The sequence below is a fragment of the Limulus polyphemus genome, unplaced genomic scaffold, assembly GCF_000517525.1.
Source record: "Limulus polyphemus unplaced genomic scaffold, Limulus_polyphemus-2.1.2 Scaffold2561, whole genome shotgun sequence".
NCBI classification, from domain to species: Eukaryota; Metazoa; Arthropoda; class Merostomata; order Xiphosura; family Limulidae; genus Limulus; species Limulus polyphemus.
In genome coordinates, this window is record NW_013668171.1 from 60383 (window position 1) to 84234 (window position 23852).

At 33.0% G+C, this 23852-nt stretch overlaps 1 protein-coding gene across 1 annotated transcript in view; it reads right to left on the reverse strand.

Annotated features, from left to right (window-relative positions):
- Window positions 1-23852, reverse strand: part of LOC106467302 (polycystin-2-like) — a 44173-nt gene that overhangs the window by 5730 nt on the left and 14591 nt on the right. Inside the window, exons 5-9 of the mRNA XM_013927640.1 lie at window positions 22946-23170; window positions 22139-22301; window positions 13691-13812; window positions 9617-9737; window positions 3595-3722 (exon numbers count right to left, since the gene is read on the reverse strand). Coding sequence (XP_013783094.1) covers window positions 3595-3722; window positions 9617-9737; window positions 13691-13812; window positions 22139-22301; window positions 22946-23170 — 759 coding nt within the window. The remainder of the gene's footprint in view (window positions 1-3594; window positions 3723-9616; window positions 9738-13690; window positions 13813-22138; window positions 22302-22945; window positions 23171-23852) is intronic.

The window sequence follows — 23852 nt, forward strand, 5'->3', positions numbered from 1 at the left end:
TTCAAAGGTAGGACTAAAGGTTTGACGACCTAGTAAAATACAAAAGAAAGAGTGGCGTGTTGGAGTAGGATAATGCCCCATTACAGCTCAAAGGAGACGTCCACTATTTACAACCAAAGCTGGTAGACATAAGAGAGATTCTGATCAAACAATGTGATACTATCAGAGCGACCACTGTGGCCAATTTCTAGACAATAGCCACATCGGAGGATCTGCTAGAAGTTAGAAGTACAGATAATGGAGAAAAGCCTCATGTTTGACGTTGGGTAGGTGTAAATATTATATTTCCATATTCTATAAATTAAAAGTGGTGTAAATATATTTTTATATGTATGTAACTCTACATTTTTTTTCTTATTTTCTGTGTAGGGCGTTGTGTAGATGTTTTGTTAACAAGGGTTATTTTACATAACATTCTAATTTTTTCCCCATTTATTAACATAGAATAAACTTGATCCTTTTGTTGTTGTTGTAATAAGTTTATTCTATGTTTTGTTTAATCTGTTTCTTAGAGAGTTTTTTTTTTTGTATATGCTTCTTGCATTTTGTAAACGTAATTTTATTTAATGAGTAAAGAGTAAATTTCTTTAGTAACTTGTATGCTCTGTCAAGTAATTGGAAAAAAGTTATACTAGTTAAGGTACCCGAACTTCGTTTACATCTTAAAATGCTATTTTGCATTTTGATATTTGAATTTTTGCATTAATTTATTGCTTTTTGTTATTTTTTTTGTGTGCAATTCCACGGTTGAAGTGAACTGGTTTTATGTATCACTCTTAAAGTCTGTTTTTCATGTTAACCATTAAATGGTAATTTTTTTTATAAGGTTCTAAGTATGTGTAGTTGTATAGTGAGATTTGATTTCGCGTTAAATTGCGATTGTAAAGTGTATTATTTCATGTTAAAATGCATTTATTTTGATTAATCCTTCTTTAAAGGTCTTTCTTTATGGTATTTCTTTGTTAAAACGTTTTTCTCAGTGTGCTTGCTTCTGTGTTTATTTTTCCATTATATGTAGTGTCATTGTTAAAGGGCCTTGTTTTTGTTTTATCTGTCATTTATGTTCGTTAAAGGGTTCTTTTAATGCATAAATTTGTATTTAAAGTTTTCGATGGTTTCCTTTATTAAAGGGTTGTAATGTCTGTGTGACGTGCAAATGTTTTCAAAGGAGAAAAAGTTAACACATTTCCTGACTGAGGTGCAACTTTAATGATTATTGGTTTTAAAGGTAATATCATCAGCTTGAGGACAAGTATGAAGTATAGAAGAGACGAAAGTGTGGCATATGAATATATAAAAAAATGTCTATCTTCTTGTGGTATTATATATTCATTCTCTATATGTGCAAGGATGTTGATAGCACTGCCCTTCAATGTTCGTTTAGGTGATATCTCGAGGTTACGGCCTCACCTAAGTTTGAATGAGAATGACCAATCACATGGGTAATGTTAGTTGCTCTGGGTAAATATGATGTTTCTTGCAAAGTAAGGAATGCTGGATTTAGTCAGTCTAGTACCTGGATTCAGCTTGAGTAGCTAAAGAAAAAAGGTCCAGTAAAAGTGATTATCCCTTGTCAATGAAACAAGCAAACACACACACACAAAGACTGTGTTTGTGTTTTATGTGTGATATAATAAAAATTGTTAATTTTGTGTTTCACTTTCTACCGAGTTTCTGTTCTGTATTTAATCCATTCTCAAAACTTGGTTACTCAGAGATATAGCATTACTTTGGACAAATCTCCTATCCCACTGCTCTAATGTTTATTCATTTTCATCTGAATATACCACACCTAGACAAAGATTGCCTACCACACAAGTTGTTCCATATGGCTGATACTTGTTTGGATCTGCTTCTGTGTCACGCCTTCATTGGATGGGTCTTACCAACTTCAAAGAATGGTACTAATACTATAAAAACTGGTATGAGTTGAGGGGTTTATATCCCAAGAATATATTTAATGGGAATGGTCAGTGTAGGTAATCTATGTATAAGCCTTATCGACTAATCATAATGGCATGTAACCTTTGTTCACGCTAGAGAATTACTGCAAGTTTACAGCGTGTGTTATTTCTTTTTTTATTTTTGTTCTTGTCTATTTTCTGCACAGAGATTTTTGGTATTTAACCTATTATCTACTCCATCAAATCAGTGATGGCTCACAGTTAATACTGAGGAGGAGGACGGCAATATTTTAACCACAACGCCAAAGATAGAGAAGAGTAAAACATCTATTTTTTTCAGGCATTTCAATTTATTTATACATGAATTCGAGGCACTGGTCTTTCATCATGCCAGGCAAGGTCATCTTAACTATTGTTTGAGTTGCAAAACTCCAAAATTACCTTCAAATCAAGACAAATCGCCACACTTTTTTAACCAGGTCACTGCACATCATTTAAAGAAACTCACTTTCAATTGTTTATATCATTTTATAACACTAAAAAAATCACATAATGTTTAAAGTTGTACCAGCCCTTGATTGCCACAACCTCCTCATAGTTGCAAACTTTTCTCAAAATATTTTTCATTGGTTGTTTTTACAATCGAAATTCTGATTGCCTCCATTAGCTGTGGGTCCCATCTCGAATTCCTTGTTAAACACGAAATTAGACTTGGGTTCTCTTGGCTGTTTCCCTTGCATCATAGATAAACTGTACAAATAACAACAACAACAACAACAAAAGCCGAGAGACACAATCACTCTCTGCCTCATGCCGCTAGATGTCACCTCGATGAATGGCATAGGGTTAGGGTAAGATTTTTGAGCATTTTGCTACAAAAATGCTTTTCAAGCAATTTACATCCAAAACAATGTTTCTAACACATCTTTAATTAGTTATATTGCTTCATGTTTGTTGTGGATCATTACAAAAGCTTCAAGGATAACTTTATTGAAACCATGCAGTGTATTTAATATCTGAAAAAAACCCCGTCCCCATAGATGGCTGTATCTAGTTTCAAATGGTTAAGATTAATTGGTAAAGATGTAAGATATTGTGGGTTTGAGCAATAAAAGTTTCCATTAAGCTATTTATCATATACTATACGAGAGTTATAAATAGTATGTCCTACTTCCGTGGATACTTCTAAAATTAACACAAGATCTCTTCGTATGCAATAAAAGACTTCTTAAGGTAATTAAATATTCGCCAACTTTTACAATACGTCTATTTGACCTAACACCAACTCACCTCTTAACATTATGAAGATGTGCAGAGGAAATTTAAAAGGTGAGTTGGTGCTAGGTCACTGAAGTATCTGCCAATGACAGAACCTTTCATTATGAAGATGTGCAGAGGAAATTTAAGAGGTGAGTTGGTGTTAGGTCACTGAAGTATCTGCCAATGACAGAACCTTTCATTATGAAGATGTGCAGAGGAAATAGAGGTTCTGTCATTGGCAGATACTTCAGTGACCTAACATCAACTCACCTCTTAAATTTCCTCTGCACATCTTTATAATGAAAGGTTCTGTCATTGGCAGATACTTCAGTGACCTAACACCAGCCCACCTCTTAAATTTCCTCTGCACATCTTCATAATGAGAGGTTCTGTCATTGGCAGATACTTCAGTGGCCTAGCACCAACTCACCTCTTCAATATCCTCTGCACATCTTCATAATGAGAGGTTCTGTCATTGGCAGATATTTCAGTGAGTGTTTCTTCCATTATTTTCAGCTCTTCACTACGTGTAAGCTTACGTTTAAAAGTTTTCCATTTCTATAAGCAAACAAAAGTAGATAACCAGCTAAGTGATTTGTATGAGAACACACCATTTGCAATTTTTCAATATACAAAAATTACCTGTACCATAAGTACAGAAGGAAATTCAAATTCAGGGGAATTCAAAAGTCGCACACCACCATTTTTTTTCTAAGCCCTGCACCAGAGTCATACCAAAAGCAGTAAGAGTGGTGTGCCCGAAAAGAGTGCCGACCTGTAGGGAGAGCGAGTTTGCCACTTTGAAGGTAAGGATATATATATATATATTTTTTTTTTTGGAGGAGTGGAAAATTTATATCTCGCACAGGGCGCCATCAACTATCGGTACAGCCCTGCACCAAGACACGTCACCCTGTTGCTCAGGCTGTACCTCATGTTTGGTAGCATTTCGACGTTATGCAGGATGTTGCGATTCTCTGCTTCAAATCTTCCATGCTACTGATCGTGTGATAAAAAATGTAATGGTTTAACATTATAATAACCTGCGGGATACCTACATACCAGTATCATTTCCACACAAAATCAATAACACCCCAACCAATTATTATAACAAAATAAAAATGAGATAGATAGACAGAAGAAAAATCATAGCATGGGTAGAACTTAGAAATGTAATGGTGGTGCTTGAATTTTGTTAAATGTAAAATTTTTTAAATGGTAATTGTGATGAAAAGGTGATATGTCATAAAACACATACACCTATATACATGGGAATAAAATACTTTTTATGCCTTGTGGTACAAACCCCTGTATCATGGTAAATTGAAGAAGTGAGTTTTATCCTTTAAGCATAAATTTTAGTGAACAGAAATAGTCAAAATGACATAAGTTTTTAGTCGCGCTTTAAAAATGAACTATTATTTTCAATTACCTTCTTCGCGAAATTCACAATTTTATTGCTAACTTCATCTGTTACAGGTTCCATCTTCACCTGGGAATAGGTGTCGTTTATAATTGCCAGGAACATATTCTGTACAAAGTAAAGAGAAAGATATTTGACGTGTACTGGCAAAGAATTGGTAGAGGTAATCGTTTGATGCATCATTTAACAATTAAAACTCTCTTTTCTTTGGACTAATAGCAACTACCATCTAAGGCATCACAATAACAAGTACTCCACTTTGAACTAGTAGTAGCAATGTTTACTTTCTAACGAGTCCATTGTGATAATAAACGTACTTCTCTTTGAGCAACCACTGGATACCTTCTGATGTATTACATACTAATCAGAGCAGTTTGGTAATTTTATAATAAGAATGTTCTTTGAACTAAGAATGGCTACATTAAAATTTATTTTTGAATAAAATGAACATTTCCAATGGCCAGTGGCTTCTTTCAAATACGTCACTCAGTAACATCAACTAACAGTGGCTATCTTCTAATAAGTCAGTTTAACAATAAGAATACTTATTCTTGAACTAACATTGGCCAGCATCAAATGCATTACAATAATAATAATTACCTTTGAACTAACAGAGGTTACCTTCAAATGCATCACTCAGTAATAAGAATGTGTTTACTGTGTCATTGAATAATACCAAACATACTTCTAATTAAAGAAACGTTGGTTACCTTCTAAAAATTAAAAATAAAACAAAGTTCTAATTGTATAAGCACTGTCTACTTTTCCAAATCACACTTCTTCACTATTTGCTGATTTTTCAAAGCCAGTTCCCTTGGCTGTGGTTTCGCATATGTGTTTTTTTAGTTTTAAAAATAAAACAAAGTTCTAATTGTATAAGCACTGTCTACTTTTCCAAAGGTCATGTAATAATAAAAATACGTCTCTCTGAATTATTTAATGGATTCTTCAAATGTGACTCTTAAGAATATAAAGCACTTAATGATAAAAATAATTTCTTTCAACTAGAAGTAGCTATCTTCAAGTATAACACTTAATGAAAAAAATTATTTTCTCTGAACTAAAAGTGTTTTCTCTGCAATGTATGACTTAATAATAAAAAATGATACTTTTCATTAAGTCAGTTGTGGCTAACCTGTCATAATTCACTTAATAATAAAACATTTCATTTTGAACTTCTAGTAGCTAACTTCTAACGTATCTAATCGTTTAATGTGGTAATCAGATGTATTTCAATGTTAACATTACATTTACTTCCATATCTTATATATATCGTCTAATTATTTTCGGTCTGCTGTGATTACGTTTTAATTTATATTGCTTATGATTTTATTTGATTTTGTGTTTTTTTTAATTTAGTTTAGTTTTACAGATGAATTATTTTCACTCTAGTTTAATCCATTTGAACTCCAATTTCATTTTTATTTTATATTTATGCTGTTCATTCATTTAATTTTGTTCAGTTCTTATATTGCATTTGGTCTTATTTATTTTGCAACCCTATTTAATTGATTATCTTTAAAGATGACATTTTTTTGCAAATTTTATTTCAATTACTGTTTAGTTCACTCCATCTTATTTCGTTCATTTTATTTCATTTTTGATACTGTTGGCATTATTTTATTTTGTTTCACTGACTTCTGAAGGGTAGGGGGTTAATAAATTTCTTTGTTATGTGAGTATGTAAACATAATGACATCATTCCTTTGGTCTTTTTATTATATGTTGTTAATCGTAAGGTTACACAATGGTCTATTTGTGCTGTGTCCACCACAAGTATCGAAACTTTATTTTTAACATCATAAACCATTGACTTACTGCTGTGCCAATGGGTGGTTCCTGTAGTTAAAATAAGTGATTACAGGAAGTTGCAACTCTGTTAGTTAACTTTCAATTCAGCCTAAAGCCTTTTAGTGTTTAGCGTTATGGTTCAGGCTTGGGAAAAACTGGGATAATGAAGGAAAAGTTATCGTTGCTATAAGAGCTGTAATATTTTACTCTTACATAGATATAGATAGAATATATCTTTAAGAGTTTCATTTCGAGTTTACTTATTGATTATAAAGATTATTTTATTACAAGTTACAGCTTTTACAGTACCCGTTTTAAAAGTAGTCTTCCTTACTGTAGAACTGTAACTTGTAATAAAATATATCTTTATTTACGTATATTCGTGTAAAATTTTCTTAATTATCGTATAGGAGTTTTGTATATAGTTAGCTAGCATTCTTGTAACTAAGATATAGAAAGTTCGTAACTTTGCATTAATCCTCTAGCTCATATTTGCTTACTCCAGTTTTGCATTATGTTATCCTGGAGTGCGGTTGTACTCATTTCAAGGGCTGGTATAGATATATATGTATAAGCCCTGTTTTTGCTTATACATATACACCTATACAGAGCAATGGGCTATCTGAGCACTGTCCATGGCTGGGAACTGAGCCTCAGATTTTATCATTGTAAGTCCGCAAACTTACTGGTCATCCAATAGGAGGCATCTACAAGCCAGTAAGAATTGGTATTTTAACTCTCTTTGGTATGATTATTGATGTAGGTAACCTAGGATTGCTAGATCGTTTGATCTGATTGGACACAGTGGTATTAAATACAGAAGACTGAGTATGTTGTATTATAACGATATTGACTATACAAATCAGCAAGTCACGTTACAACCGCTACCAATATAAAGAATTTGTGGAACTTCATTTATCAGGGCAACATTTTGGCATTGCTTGGCATTTCATAGGTAGTACGATGCCATTGAAAATTGTCCACTTTTGGATTGGGTATGTAACACCTCTTTTGGACACAAACTTTTTATAAACTCTGATCGTAAAGATGCGTTCAGGTTGAGGATTTAGAATTTCCAATACTGTGATATCCCTTGTAAAAAAGGAATATGAATCAACTTAGGACACCAGAACCATCCAGAAAGAGATATGTAACAAGTCAAACCTAGCCATGATGACCAAAGTGCAACGTCTTGTAAGAAGTGATAGTCCACAAATACAAAAGTCAGTGGCAAACAACTTCCATGTTCCCAAGGCAATAGTACACAACATAATAAAGAAGGATCTCCATCTGGAAACGAGGCCAACAGGGTATGGGTTCACCAATATAAGGTTTCCAGACACATACCTTGATCAGCTGGAGAATGGAAAGGATAATCATATTAATTCAAATGAAGACATCTACTGGTCAAGTCACCAGTTGCAGTGCCAAGGGATTTATGTGTGATCGGACTATTGAAAGGATTGCTGAGAAACTAGATGCATTATAGAAGACCTATATGGAGGAATGATAAGCTTTGAAAATGAAAGCCTTACAACGGAACCTTTTGGAACGGAAACTATACTAAAGGGTTATTGTCAGAATTCATAGTCATCAGTTAGAACATGAACTCACGTTGAAACGTCGACAAATTCATTTTAATATAACATACTCAACCTTTGTAATACAACATAAAAATAAAAACACTTCTCCTTGAACCATTAGTGTCAACCTTCCAATCTATGACTTAATGACTAAATTAGCAGTGACTAACTTCTAATAATTAATCGTAATAAAAATATTTCACTTTGAACTAGCAATGGCCAATATCTACTGTACTTACAATACTTTTATTTATAGCAACTTGACACTTAATAATAAAGACTCTTCTTTTTGAACGCAGAGGTAACTTTTTAATGATTCACAGGATAAAAATAATAAGTTTTCTTTTACCAAATATATAGTGATAATTTTCCAAAGTGTATCTTATTAATGAAACTTTATTACTGAACAGCAGTGGCTGCTTTCAATATAACATTTAACAATAAAAACACTTAATATTAACTGTGGATAAATTCTACATTGTCACTTGATAAAATAAGATACTTTTCTTTGGACAATCAGTCACTGAGAGAAACAAAATAAACATCACATAATAGAAAACTAACTTTTTGAACTAGGGGTGGCTACCTACTCATGTATTATGTAATGATAAAATGCTTCCCTTTCACGTAGTGGACGTGGCTACCTTCTAATGTATCTCAATAACACAAAACTTCTCTTTGAAGTAGAAGTTGTGGCTTACATTAGAAGGTTCTCAATAACACAAAACTTCTCTTTGAAGTAGAAGTTGTGGCTACCTTCTAATGTATCTCAATAACACAAAACTTCTCTTTGAAGTAGAAGTTGTAGCTACCTTCTAATGTATCTCAATAATAAAAAAACTTCTCTTCGAAGTAGAAGTTGTGGCTACCTTCTAATGTATCTCAATAACACAAGACTTCTCTTTGAAGTAGAAGTTGTGGCTACCTTCTAATGTATCTCAATAACACAAAACTTCTCTTTGAAGTAGAAGTTGTGGCTACCTTCTAATGTATCTCAATAACACAAAACTTCTCTTTGAAGTAGAAGTTGTAGCTACCTTCTAATGTATCTCAATAACACAAAACTTCTCATTCAACTAGAAAAAGTTATCTTTGGACTATCAACTAGTAGCTTCTAAAGTGTCTCTTAATAAAAATAATACTTCTCTTGGAATTAATTTATGCTTACTCTCTAAAAGTCGCCTGATAATAAAAACACCCCTCTTTGATCTAACGGTGTCTAACTTCTAAGGCGTCAGTAATTACAAACATTTCTGTTTCGACTTGAAATGGCTATATTCTAATGTCTCGGACTCTTTTTTTAATCCAGTAGTTGCTTACTGAAATGTATCATTTAATAAAAACATCAGTTGCTAATTCAAATGCATCACTTAATAAAAACATCAGTTGCTAATTCAAATGCATCACTTAATAAAAACATTTGTCTTTGAAGTAACAAAGCCTAACTTTAATACCACTTAATAATAGGAATATTTATCTTTAAAACATAAGTAACTATTTTTGATGTGTCACATAATGATAAAAGCACTTCTCTTTGAATTAGGAGTGACTAGCTCTAATGTATAATATAACTTAGAAAACAAGAGTATTTGCTAAATTTTGTCTCGTGTTTTACCACCATCATATACATAACAGCTACTTGACTAACAACTCACCATCAGGATGAAGAAAACAATAAACACGTAGGAGAGAAAGAAAATGGGACCAAGCACTCCGTGAATTTCCTCCAACGCATAGAAATCAAAGTCACCCAAAAGAACTCGTAGTAATGTGAATCTGTGAAAGTAATATGTATTCATGCATGATAAAATACATTGGTCTACGCTCCCGCCAAAAAAAACTGGGAACTTAAAAAATAAGTACATTTATCGAACAGTTGTCAGTAAAACTTCATACTGTGAGGAATAATCGTTGAAATATCTTAATACAGCAATGCTAGCAGGTTATCATAAGCATTAGGAAATATAAACTGAAATTGTTCAATATAAATATTCTTCAAAGAAACACAAAAACTATTATATTAACAGATGTATGTAGACCAAGAAATTGTTCAATATAAATATTATATTCTTCAAAGAAACACAAAAACTATTATATTAACAGATATATGTTTAACTACTTACTGGAATTAAAATAAACCATACACTAAAACTTACGTTACATGTATTTATAGATAAACTGTATTTAAAATAATTATGACTTACGATAAGAAAAAAAAAGGAAATACGACAGGAATGCCTAATTTTAGTGTGCGATAATGTACTGCACCAACCTACAGTCACACAAAAAAAGTACGTAGTAAAGGCAGTCATACTATGCCCAGTAATAGTATTGTGATTCCAGGCTTGAAATATCACATAACAAACATGCAGAAATTCAAGTTTTACTTGATCAAGGATACTCAATGTGAAGATTTGTGGCAAGACACTTAAGAGTTGTATGCAAGACTTTAAAGAGTGTACATAAAACTGGCACTCTCTATAAGTGGTATTATGTATCTTAGGGCATGTTTTTATGAGATAAATGATGGTTTTCCAAACAACATTACTGTAACACAGGTGTGAATGCTACCTCGAGATACACAATAACACGAAGTGTGTGGCTGCTTCAAAATGGCTGCTGAGAAGAAGTAGCCGAAACAAAAAGGTTAAAATAAACAAGAAACAGTGGAATGAGGAAAGCTGGAGACGAGTGCTCTTTATATATATGAATTAGTTAGCAACAATCAGACGTGGAGAAAAAAAGATACCATATTCAATGTTCATTATTTATAGTTAAAGACGGTAAGGAATACATACAAATTTGAGGATGTGCGTCAGTGATCTAGAGAAAATTGATGAAATCCTGACTGTTGAAAAGTACCCGCAGATTCTGATCCATCACACCATTTCCTCGGGAACAAGACTTTTCAAGCGAGGATTCATCTTTCAGTAAAACAGTGATCCTAAGCATATAGCAAATGTGGTGAAATGGCACGTTGATAATAAAAAAGGCTGACGGAACACTTACAGCCATGACTTGGCTTGTATAAAGTCTCTATATGAATAATACTTAGGCTATATGAGCTTATCAGAAGGCCACCAAACAACTTGATTAAATTGTGGGAAGTCATACAGAATATTTGGAATAATATTTAACAACAACAACACATTGATAAATTGTACACATGTGAACAAAGTGTAACGCTCAGAACAAAGCAAAGGGTCGTGTTTGTATTCAAACAATAAGTAGCTGTGGCTTAAGTGAAATATGTCTTAATCATTAAATTATGCCTGATGTAAACTGAAGAAGCGAACTTCAGTTGAACAAAAACAAAAAATGCATCAAAACATGAAGAAATGTATTATTTGTAAATAAACTAGTTGTCTAAAATTATCTTACTTAAAATAAGGTAAAGGGAATAACTATTTTCGAAAATGAGCTTGTGACAAACAAAGGTAGTAGATGAAAACTACTATGTTTTGCCTAGCTATCAAGAAAATAATACAGGATGTTCAAGGCCTTTAGAAACATTTTTGAAAACGTATATCAAGAAAACCGTTTAACATAGAGACACGCGGTTTATTGCACATGCAACGATGAGGTGCAAAGTTAGTTTTTTTTTTTTTATACCAAGTGAACATGCGATAGACAGTCTGGGCTGCAGTCACGCATAACACTATCTTTGGGCTTTATTTTGTTTTTTGCAGAGCAACTGTCACAGGAAAACGTACCTTGACATGCTGCAGAATTTTGCTTTGTCACAGTTGGAAACATTACAAACTAACGTGCTAATCCAGAGCAGGACGGTGCCCCACCACACTGTTACGAGTAAGGATGATTTGCAAAACACTGGGCAGGAGATGGGTAACATACTGATCGTTTTGAATATAACACATAGTGCAGATGTTGAATTATGGTTATTTTGTACCTTTGTGTTAAATGGTTTTCCCGGTATGATATATGAAAAGTGTTTCCAACATTATTGGCCACCCTGTATATCGTTGTTTAGGCATATGTTTTATTTATTTTTGTTTGTATGAATATATTCTACAGTTAGTTAATGTCCTCCTGACATGATGTGAATAGCCATAAACATGTATTAATCCTTTCCTCAGTATAAGGCTATCCTACGGTGCTCATTACATAGAGCATATACTTTCTATCGTCAGTTGCAAGTTTAAATCATGGACACTGTGTAAAATTCAAAGCCATTACAATAACAATGACGATGAATTAGATGAGTGATAACAATTATATTTATGAAGGAAAACATAAACAACCTATAAGGAGCTTTGAGAAGAGTAATTGAATGACTCAGACATAACTTGAGTAATGATTGTTATGCAACGAGGTGAAGCAAGAGGACTTACGACATGGTTGATTGATACGTTATCTGAAATAAAGTGGTATTCCTTATTTTTTGAGTTATCATCTAGTGGTTAATGGCAGAACACGTGTAGGACATTTGGTCATAATTACTCATTACAGAGCAGTTAGAATGGTTTATTGAGTGATAAATCAACAGTTTAAAGGGAGTTTCAATCATTATTTTTGGAATTATTGAAGAAATATTTAGCAGTGAGTTGTCTTAAGAAAAGCATTTAATATAAATCTACTGAGTTTTAGATGTATTTTTGTGAAATATCCTGAATATGATAATTGCTAGTTAAAATAACTAAAATTGCTGAACTTGTCAGTTAATATACTAGAACACTGGTGGTTAGTTTCGACTATCGGTGATTGTTGGAAACACTGTTAATATCAAAAGGCTGAAAGGACTTTTCTATTCTTGTTTATTGAGCACTTTGGTTAAATTTTGTTGCAGATGTTAGAGGGCAGTTAAGATCTGGATCGTCTATTATAGCGGAGAAAAGTAAAAAAGCGTCTTCACACGATAAGAGATTGAAATGTTGTATCTATACCGTACTTTCAAGTCAAACAAAAGTCACAGTTTGGTATTCCACAATCCTACATTACCTTCGTCAGTGATCTTCCCCCATTTTTACATATTCGAAAGAGAGAGATCCTTTCTCAGCTTATAATAACTTTTACAAACCTATTCACACCCCTCCCGTCCCACTTGTGTATGACTCATACCCCAGAAAAAAAAAAGACATATAAACATGGCCAAGAGCGTAGGTGCTTTATAGAAAGGCCACTGTGGTATATAACCTTTAGTCCAAGACGAGGATTAATGTAAGTTTACAGCCACTTATATCCTGTTCACAAGGATTTTACCGCAATGCAAACATCTTTAAAAGAAAATTTTGAGACATATTCCTGAATAAAGATTTGTCTCTAGTTATAGAAAGGTAAAATTTGTCAATTTTGGACAAAGCGATTGTAGTCGAAAAATTAGGGTTACTTATTGTTTCGCCATGCCTTTAAATAAACAGTGTCTTAAAAAAACCTAAAATTAATGTATTTAGTTTTGTCATAAACAATGTCTGAAACAAACTGTTAAAATTATTGTACCAGTATTTCAACAAATGATATCTAAGGCAAAATGCTTATATTGTTCAACCAAATTTTCCAATAAACGATACTTGAAAACAAAATTGCTAAGATTAATATACTAACTTTTTCCATAAGCCATATTTAATAGCAATTGAAATATTTTAATGAATGATATATATGATAAAGTACTACCATAATAAAGAACGTTAAAACATACTTCCAAGATTACAGTATCACATCTTTAATAAACAACAATTTAGACAACTTGTTTTCCAGTAAACGCTACTTACATTGAGTTACTGATAGAACTAAAGTCTATCAGATGAGATCCAAACATTAGGTATCCTAACTGGGCATATGCCAAAAACACAATAGAAAACATAACGGCGAAACCAACAAGGTCTTTAGCTCCCTGGAATTTATAATAAAAGAATAATAATAAACCTCACAAAAGAAAGAAAATCACCTTTTAAACATTATCTCAACTAAAAGCTCAGTTTTTCAGTAAACATTTCAGTTCGTACAAATAAAACTACGACTCTTTGCGTTTTATGATTAAACGTATTTTCAATAAAACAACATCATGGCAAAAGTGTTAAGCATTACTTTTTTGGCAATAACATCTATTAAGAGAGAAATAAATACAGCCCAAAACAGTGTTTAAGAAACATTTTACAAAAGTGTAAAAATCTACGAGGCTCTAACTGAAGCATGTGTCTTTACTTTAATAAACCTTTGAGGAGTGTTTGAGTTACTTTTAATTAGAGGTAGCGTAATATATTCTTATTTGTTAAAAAACAAAACAACTAATAACCTTTTGAAAGAAATATGCCAGCATGATAGGTGTGTGACTATGTCTTCAAAATATCTTAAATACAATCACCTTTTATGTGAAGTTATAATTTTCACTAATGTACTACCATTCCATGTTTATTAGGAATGATGAGTTACAATGGCTAGTGTGCTGGGTTTTAACCGTGATTTGCCGCTAGAAGCACTCTTACCTTTTATAGATGTTGGAATTATGACTGTGACCCTGGCGGAGCTAGATATCATGGTTTCCCTCCCTCTAATCAGCGATTATATGCCTAAACCTTGGGATAGCTGATCTGGCCATTCCGCCCATATGCCATATAAGGTGCCACTCAATTTGAAAATACTACTAAGAAATCCATGCATTCTTGAAAGAAAATTGGTTACGAAAATCCATTAAACAAAATGTGCTCTGTTATCCCAAGTTAAAATATAAATTATTTATTTCATGAATCAAGTTATACAATTATAAAAATACACTAGGTCTTGGTTGGTAGAACACAAGACAATTTCAGTGCTGCAGGTTGAGCAGTTTTTCCTAGAACTCTGGAAACAAAGTTTGAGTTTCTCTTTTTAACATTTCAGCGTCATTATCATGTTTATGCAACCGCTAGCTTACCAGATAGAGCACAAAACCATCTGAGGTTGAAGGTTTCACGCTCTTTATCTCACAGGATGGAGGGTTATCTGCATATGATAAGAGTATTGGTCTCAGAGCACTAATGTGAGCTTGTCTAGGGTTCACAACCCAGACAGGTACTTTTAACATAGTTCTAGACTGGGCAAACCTTGTGAGATATTACTGAGATTATGGCCAAAAATACTGTTAATAGAGTGTATACCTAAATGATGAAACAACGCATTGCTATAAATTAAATAAGAATAGTGCTTTTAATTAACTATACCCATTATTGGGTTGATGTTTACGTCTGGTTATATGTAGGTAACTTGATTTGATCAGACGCTAATGTTAATTAACATACACTTGTAGTTTCATGGTGATAAATGGGCTTATTTGTTTCAGAATGTTTGTGCAACGCAACACAGAGGGCTACTATGCACATTGCTGTACCTAATTTTGAAATAATATACCAGAGGGAAGGCAGCTACCCAACAATATCCACCATAAACTCTTGAGATACTCTTGTTTGAATAAACAGTGCGATTTGACCACCGTTCTTATATTTCATCCACAGCCCCAAAGTGTAAGATCACATATTTTGTGCAAATAGGATGTGAACAGGAATCCTTGGACTTACTGTCTGGGCACGCGAGCCACTAGGGCACCCCAACATAGATGGTGAATTGAATTATTCAATGTCCTCGGAATTATGTTTCATACTCCATCAACTGAATTATTCTGGGTGTTGAAACACGTTTTAACTCCACGTTTGGTACTAAAAGATTACTAGTGATTATGATAACTCTTTGAAACAATTCCTCATTAAACATAGAGTGTAAAAAATCAGAAATAGGTGAAAAGAAGCTTTCGTGAGCGGAGCTTGAATCCGCGATCCCTAGGTTACAGTAGTACTCTGAGACTAAGGCACTTACAAACGATCAGGGCCCAAGTTCGAAGCAGACAATTCTCTCTATTGAGCATTAGATATTCCTCAACTCCCGTTGATTTCAACGGATTTCTACATCCAAACTAATCTCCATCACTTGTGCTTGTGCAATTGTTTAAACTTACTTTTAGTATTAATAATTTATAAGGAAAATTTAAGAAATGAGAGTTAAGCATCCGGTGAGTTTTCTTTATATTTATCTAAAACACATGTAACATAGAACTGTTTTATCTATATTCTGTTTACAGTTCTTAACCATCTAGGGCCTTTCAAAGCAGAAGCTAACATTTCTGAAAGCACCAAAACTGCTTTCATTATCTACATTCTCTCTTCAGCTGACCATACGCAAATAGGAATGCAGAAACCTGAAATTTGAAGAAACACGTGTGCTTTCGGAATACGAAAGTCAGAATACGCAATTTGTTGACGTATACATTTATATTATATTAACAAAACAATAACAAACGACTACAGTCATAACTCTTCAATCAATTTAACATGTACACAGATAATTCAGTACCATTTTACACTTAAAAACATAAGTTTGAAATGTTCATGTGTAACAATCTAGAAATTAATTAAGAGAATGATCCAAGTTCTGATATAGAAATACAAAAACTACTGTTAAACTATTTTCGTCTTACTCTGGATAAAGTGAAGGACAGCTGCATCATGGTTTTGTTAAAACTAATGTACTTGAAGACTCTAATCCAGGAGAGAAAGATGGTGATAGCGATGGTATAGTTATACATACTCTGACCAAAGCTGAGTCCGTGGAAGTCTGGAAAATTCTGTGGATTAGCCAGCAAGCTTTGCAGCAAAGAGCCTACTGTAAGAGTACGGTAGATGCTGAATACAATGCAGTTAATCGAAGCCTAAGGAAAAGAACAGTTAGCATATGCTGACGTAATAATAATATTTTACACATAGTACGTAAGTGTATAAAACGATAAGCTGTTTCACATTTTCTTCTAAAGCTATAAAAAGTTTTCCTTCAAATATCTTTGATATCTAAACATTATCTGTTAAGATTATCTTTCAGAGATAATCTCCTGTAATTAATTAAAATAACAACTTTTGGAATTTTGTTTTAACAATTACCAGAACTACTGTTGAGTAAACTGGAATTGACGGTAACTGCCTGTTGTAAAAACACAAGTATAGAGGACGACGTTTCGGAAATCTTCCGTCTTCAGGTACATAGATTTTCTACACGTCCTCTACACGTGTGTTTTTACAACAGGCAGTTACCGTCCATTCCAGTTTACTCATCATGAATGCTCTGCCTAAACAATCTGTCACAGAACTACTGTTGTTAAACTGTTATGAGAAAACAGGACATCGCATGCACAGAATAGAATAGAGTGGATACAAGTTTCAAAAAATATAGTATACTTACACAAAGAATTAGTAGATCAAATATATTCCATACGTTTTTTAGATATTCTAATTTTTGATGGTAGAGCTGAAAATAATTAAAATATGATAAATTAGAACCCCTTTTAATACGTTAGCTACATATCTAAAAATATTTAACTGAGTGATGAACAAATACTTAAGATTTATTAATAAATATAATAAAATATTTCATTCATAACAAATATTAAGTTTTTGTCTATAAGATGTTTTTCATAAGTTAATGAACAAACGGGGTTAATCAAGTTTGCAAAATGGAGTAAGTTTATAGTAGATGTAAGTTATATAACGTAATAAAAATTCAGTTGATACAAATAAATAAATCTTTTCAATTTGATGTTTTTAAGAAACCAGTTGCAACTGCACTACTGTGCATGAGCAACATTTTCAATATGTTAAGAAATTAAGTTCTCTTTAGAACAAAGTGTATTCACAAATTCATTTCAGATTCATTTTCAAATACTTTTTTAGAATTAGAAACTTATTTCAGTTTAAAAACGAGATTCCCAAGAACAATTAATCATTCATAACTTGTATGTTCATGCGTCATTTCTGTGCAAAGTAATACATTGGATTTGTCACCAAATAGTTGTTTACTTATGTAAAAAGACTCATTCAAAAACCATAAACTTTGGAATCAATATATCGTTGCTCAGGAAGTCTCGACAAAAAGCAATATCAGGGTTAATACTAACAATTTCATTATAATTATGGGGCTGAGGGTGAATAGGATCTAAACATTCGTTAAAGTCTGGTGATTGTTAACTTAAATCCGCCATTAAAACCATTTATCCATTTCTCTTAAATGGTAAGGTTGATCCAATTTTGAATACCAGTACTAACTTGCTTAGCATTGTCTTTTGGACTTGAATAAAACTGTTATGATCACATGGACCAGTCAAGTTGATGAAGTAATTGTATTGGTTGCAACTGTGGTATTCCTGGTTTTCAAGGTAAACTAATCCCACACAAGAAGAGATTCGAATATTTGATTGGAAGGAATGTTAATTTGAGAACAAGAGCAAAGTGGAAGAAGCAAACAAATCTGATGAACAAAACTAAGTGCACGATGTCTTACGTTCAATAATTGTCTTACATGTTTTCCAGGTTCAAAAGGGTGAAATTAAAGTAAATTTGACATGAAAATAACATATTATAATGCACGGTCGACATTTACAGTGTGAAAACGTGGTATATAATTCGTGTCTATGAAATATTTGAATTCTCCTAATTTCTAAAAAGCTAAATCTGTTCGAGATTATGTGCTAAATTTGACCGCGTGTGGTATTTCGGTCAAGTAAGCTATATACTGTTGTGTCTTTTATCTCTTTTGTTAATGTTAGACTGCCTATAAAGTGAAAATACCTCTAAATTATTTCGGTACTATTTACAATTGATTAATTATTGCTTGTGGATTGTAGAATAATTTTTGCGATTTCCGAGACGATAGCTTTTACTTTGGAAGGATGTGGTAAGATTCTGTTCTATTAGATTCTATTGTTAGGCGTGTTCTTTTGGAATATGCAACAATAAAATAAATTAAATTCAAAGTCTAATCAATTTGATAATAGTGAAATAATTTTATTTTTTCGACTACAAGTTTTACAAGTTACCTCCACTAATGTTCACTGATAGGCCTAAGTTTACAGTAAGTGCCAATACAACAATTTTGCTTACTTGCTAACTTCTCTCGTAAGTATCTCTGTTTTCTCTGTCGAAACACAAACTCAATATTCACAAAACTGAACAAACAGACATACTAACAAACTCGTTGACTCAGTAATTATTCATCTATTGTATGAGACTCACAAATCAATCAATCACTAGAGCATAACACATTTTTACTATTCAAATCATTTCATAAACTTTCAGAAAGGTTGTAGTCATTAAACCATGTCCATCATGTGACATAAAAAAACAACTTAGACATGCAATGATATTAATGCAAAATTTAAAAAAAGCATACATCACTCTGCCTTCCATTGCTTGTGAATTCCTTTAATAATCTTATCACATAAAGAAAACAATATTATATTTAACTTAAATTTCCATAATTAACAATAAAGGAACTCGTCAACATTAATATGATCAATATTTATAAATATTAACATTACAATAATAGTATCATTAATCATTTAAAATTCAGATTATTAAAACAAACTGGTCATTCTTTACTCATTTACCGTCCCTAAGCTGTGCAACACTAAACCTTTTCATAGTTTCATTTTCTATGGCTTATGATGAAAAAATAGGATGATCTTTGGCTTTTATTATCACTTAGCATCTTGTCACTGGGAGAATTCCCGTTAGGTGGATGATTGGGGGAATTCCATGGTGGCTTCATCCCTAGTGATACTTTGTAAGTGGTCTCAACAAGAACCTTGGTTTATTACCACTAACTTTCATTACAGTCGCGAATTTATTGTCCATGTGTTCCACAGTTTTCTCTTTCTGCCACTGTTTGGGAGCATATTTTGTTTCATAAAGAATTTTGGCTGGGATTCTTGGCAATGTATCATTTTAAGAAGTTCTTGACAGACCTACTGTTCTGTAGTTTCTTTCTTTTGTTCTCAGCAACCTGTTAACTGGTTCATTATTTCAGTTATTCTTGACTTCCATCAGAAACAATTAATGTTTCTGCACTATTTGATCTGATTATCTCATAATTCCTGGATGACGTCTTTAGATGTCTATCATAAGCTGAACAGTTTCCTTTAAAAATGTACATTTATTTTATTTTAGTCTAACCTGCTTACTATCTACCATCCATTAAAGCATTTATGAATTGATCGTATTCTTCGAATCCACCATTTCACGTGAAGCATCTGGATAAATGGGCAATTCTTTCTACGCCTTCCTGAAGTTTGTCTAAGGTTTCGTCTTTTCTCCTTACACTGCTTCTAAACTTTTGTTTAGAAACTCTTTTTTGATGTGATGCTCAAAATATGTTTGATAAGACATCCATCAATGGATGGTAGTCGTTATGACTCTCTGTAAGAAGGTTATTTAATGTTGTTCTCGCAGGACTTTGAATATCCATCAAGATGAATAGCTTTCTGTTCACTACCTTACTGATTTGCTTTGGAAATTATTTGAAATTGTACCTGACATGCCCCCTATGGTATTTTTGCACCATGGGCTGCTATTTTCTCAATTGGGCAGTTTTGTTGAATAGGCCTGCTCAGTTCCTTAACTTGATTAAATAGTAATGAATATCTTGCAGTCATCGGTGGCACAACAGAGTGACAGCAGGCGTAGAGCAGGTGGTTTCTAATATTTCATATTTCGTTGTTAATAGTGTTTGTAGTTGAAATTTTGGAGTGGATGCTGGTTTGATTTTTGCATTTGCACTTTATAGATGTTTTATGCAGACATCGAATTTCTTCTCTACATTTCCTACTGCTTTACTCTTATTATGATATTATCTTTTTGAACTTTTCCCACTATTACCTCTCATATATCAACTTTATATTTCTTTACACCTTTTTATTCTGATTCTGTTCTACTTATGTCATTACTTTACAACAATTGATTCACCAGTATTGTTACACCACACTTTGAACCATGCTTCTCACATTCTCTTTTTGTTACCTTTTTTAGTGATATTCGAATATGTTCTGTATATAAGACATTAACAGACATCACCAGAAGAAAGGTTTAGGCCCGAAACGTTGTGTCAAATTAAAGTTTTCCTAGATTTTATTACCACTGTATCTAGTGTTTTTATTTTATTTCTTAAACTTTGTCTTGCATCTTCTGTGCGATTTTATATGTTTTTGTGTCTGTATACATTAACAGTGTTGTAATGGTTACTAATGTTGCTCGAGTTCTTTTGGATTATTCAGTAAAATGAAAATGTAAAGTCCAGTCCACTTAATGATAATGAAAGTGTTATAATTCTTTAACTACAACTTTTAAAAGTTAGCTTGACTAACGTTCACTGATAAACGTAAGTACACGATATACATTAATACAAAAATATTATTTTTTTACCACGCAACGTTGTTGTTGTTTGTTATTAAGCACAAAGTTACACATCTATGCTCTGCCCATGGCGGGTATCGAAACCCGGTTTCTAGCAGTGTAAGTCCACAGACATACCGCTATGCCACTAGGGAGCCTACCATGAAATATCCTGGAAAGAAAGACCAGGTGCAGAAAACTGTATGAGCTGCACTTAGCTGGGGAAAACTGCAGTACGTGGTGTTACTTGACGAAGCGTATGTGTACTTTGATAATATCTTGTGCCATTTTACAGTGAGTGGAAAAAAAATCCAAAATATGGCACACGACATATTATTGCTTGACATGAGAATGGATACAGAGTTCAAGATAAACTCTGCTTAGTAGCAGAACAATAGTCTGTATTCTTTGAATCGTACAGAAATACCGGTTTATTACAGAAACAAGGTCAATAGGGTATTGGTTCACTAAGATAAGACTTCCAGTCAAACCTTCCGTTCAAATGTCGCATACCTCAATTAGCTGGAGAATGAAAAAGTTGTTCATATTATTTCATAAAACAAACAACTCTTACTGGATGCAGAGCCTATGGATATTTGCGGGATTGGACAGTTGAAACGGTCACTGTAAAAGCTTCAGATAGAGCAGGACCGGACATGGCAACATAAACCATAATAATATGGTGGGGCAAGAAACACCTGAAGACAGTTTCTGAAAATTGTAACCGAAGGCCTGTGAAAAAATAAACAAGAATTTTCTTTCTTTTAAAGTTAACAGAGTTATAACCCCTCAAACTCATTGTTGTGCTACCATCGGGCTTTTCTAGGAGCATATAATTTAATTGGGTCACCGTGAAACAAACAAAAATATATATAGAATTATCTCTGAATTCTGAAGTTTGAGCTCTTTTTCAAAACAGTATTTTAAGAAATATATTGTAAGTAATGTCTAAAATTACTAATATTCTACTTGACTTACCTCCTGTAACTCTTCTACAAAATAATACAGGGTGAAGATCACAAAGATGATTTCTAGTGCTGCAATAAAGATATCTTTGCTGCTGATATAACGAATCAACTTGGAAGTTTCAAAATTCCATGAAGGTATCATACCCCCAGTAGGTGGAAATTCAAATACCAACCTAAAAATATACAAAACGATATATATAATATAATACTCCCTGGTGGAAAGCTCAGTTTCTTGTCTTATCACTTTCATGTTTGTTTGCTTGTTGTAGAGCAAAGCCACATTGGACTATCTAATGTGTCTACCGCAGGGAATCGAACCCTTGATTTTAGCGTCATAAATCCGTAAACTTAACGCTATCCTTACCGGGGGACATCATTTTAAAATCAAAGAAAGTGTTACCCATCTGGTAGAAACGTAAACACCACCCTAATCATTTTCTAATTAAGGCCATGACAATACCGACTAAATACATTCCCTGATTAGAAGTCAATTGTAAGATTAAATATAATATTTCAGTAACCTATATTTGCATGAGTGTGAAATATGAACATATTTGTTCATGCTGAAAAACAAATTCTATACTATGGTCAACTGAGTACTGCAGTTTCAAACTATATCAACTCCTTTTTAGCCAACTCAGTGGTTCAAGGATAGTGAATGTTATCCAATGACCTTCTTGTGTCCTTTAGCTGTGGAAAACAGTTTGATGTCCCATGAGGGTTTACCTTAAGTACAAACAATCAGGCGCATCGTGACAGCAAGTTCTACTGAATGTATATCTAATGGTTTATATGACGTAACAATTAGCTTATTTACCTTATAACACAGAACAAGTTGACATTTGCATTGTAAACAGTAAAATCAAGGAAAACAGCTCGAGAAGCTTGATCAATCCACCGATACAACTTCAATTCCGTTAATATCTCTTCTGTTTTCGACCTATTGACCCCTAGGTCAACATAGAAACCTCCTTTTCCGTACCAGGCCAGCATCCCCCAGTAGTTGGATCCCCCCAGCTTTTCAGCACTGTTGTAATTCCACCTAGTAAACGAAATTATTCATCAAATTCCTGTGCAATGGTCTACTAATAACCAGCGACAAATCAACGTGCTACTGCCATCATTATTGCCATTTTAGAATATTGTATTCCATAAATTCGTAGCAACAAATAATTATTAGTTGGATATTTTTCCCTTTTTAAAGTGCCACAAACACACACACACACACATCTAGAATTTACTCATCACATTTTTGTTACAGTCAATTTTAAATCAACAATGAGTAAATATAGAACAGCTAAAAAACTCAATGTTGTATAAAGTAGTATGTAAATATGTATATAAACGTAGTTATTACGTCAATTAACAATACTAAAGCATGGAACTGGAGCAGTATTTTTATAAAGGTCTAGAAAAATTGCTTCTCATCTTCTTATTCTTCTTTTGTAATAAATGTAAGTATGTTTAATTTCATTATTTAAATACCAGTCTTGAGTAAAATGATTGGTTTATTTTGACATTTGTGACTACAAGCTAGAACACATCAACATTTGAAATATTAAGCAAACAACATCAATAAACTGTAAAAACACGGCGCTGAAACTAAGGTTTTTGTATTAGTAGATGGGTAAGTAAATATAAATGAGTCTCACAAAATACAATGTATTCAGGTATTTAATATACCGTATTTTTCGGAATATAAGACGCACCCGTATTTTGAAGAC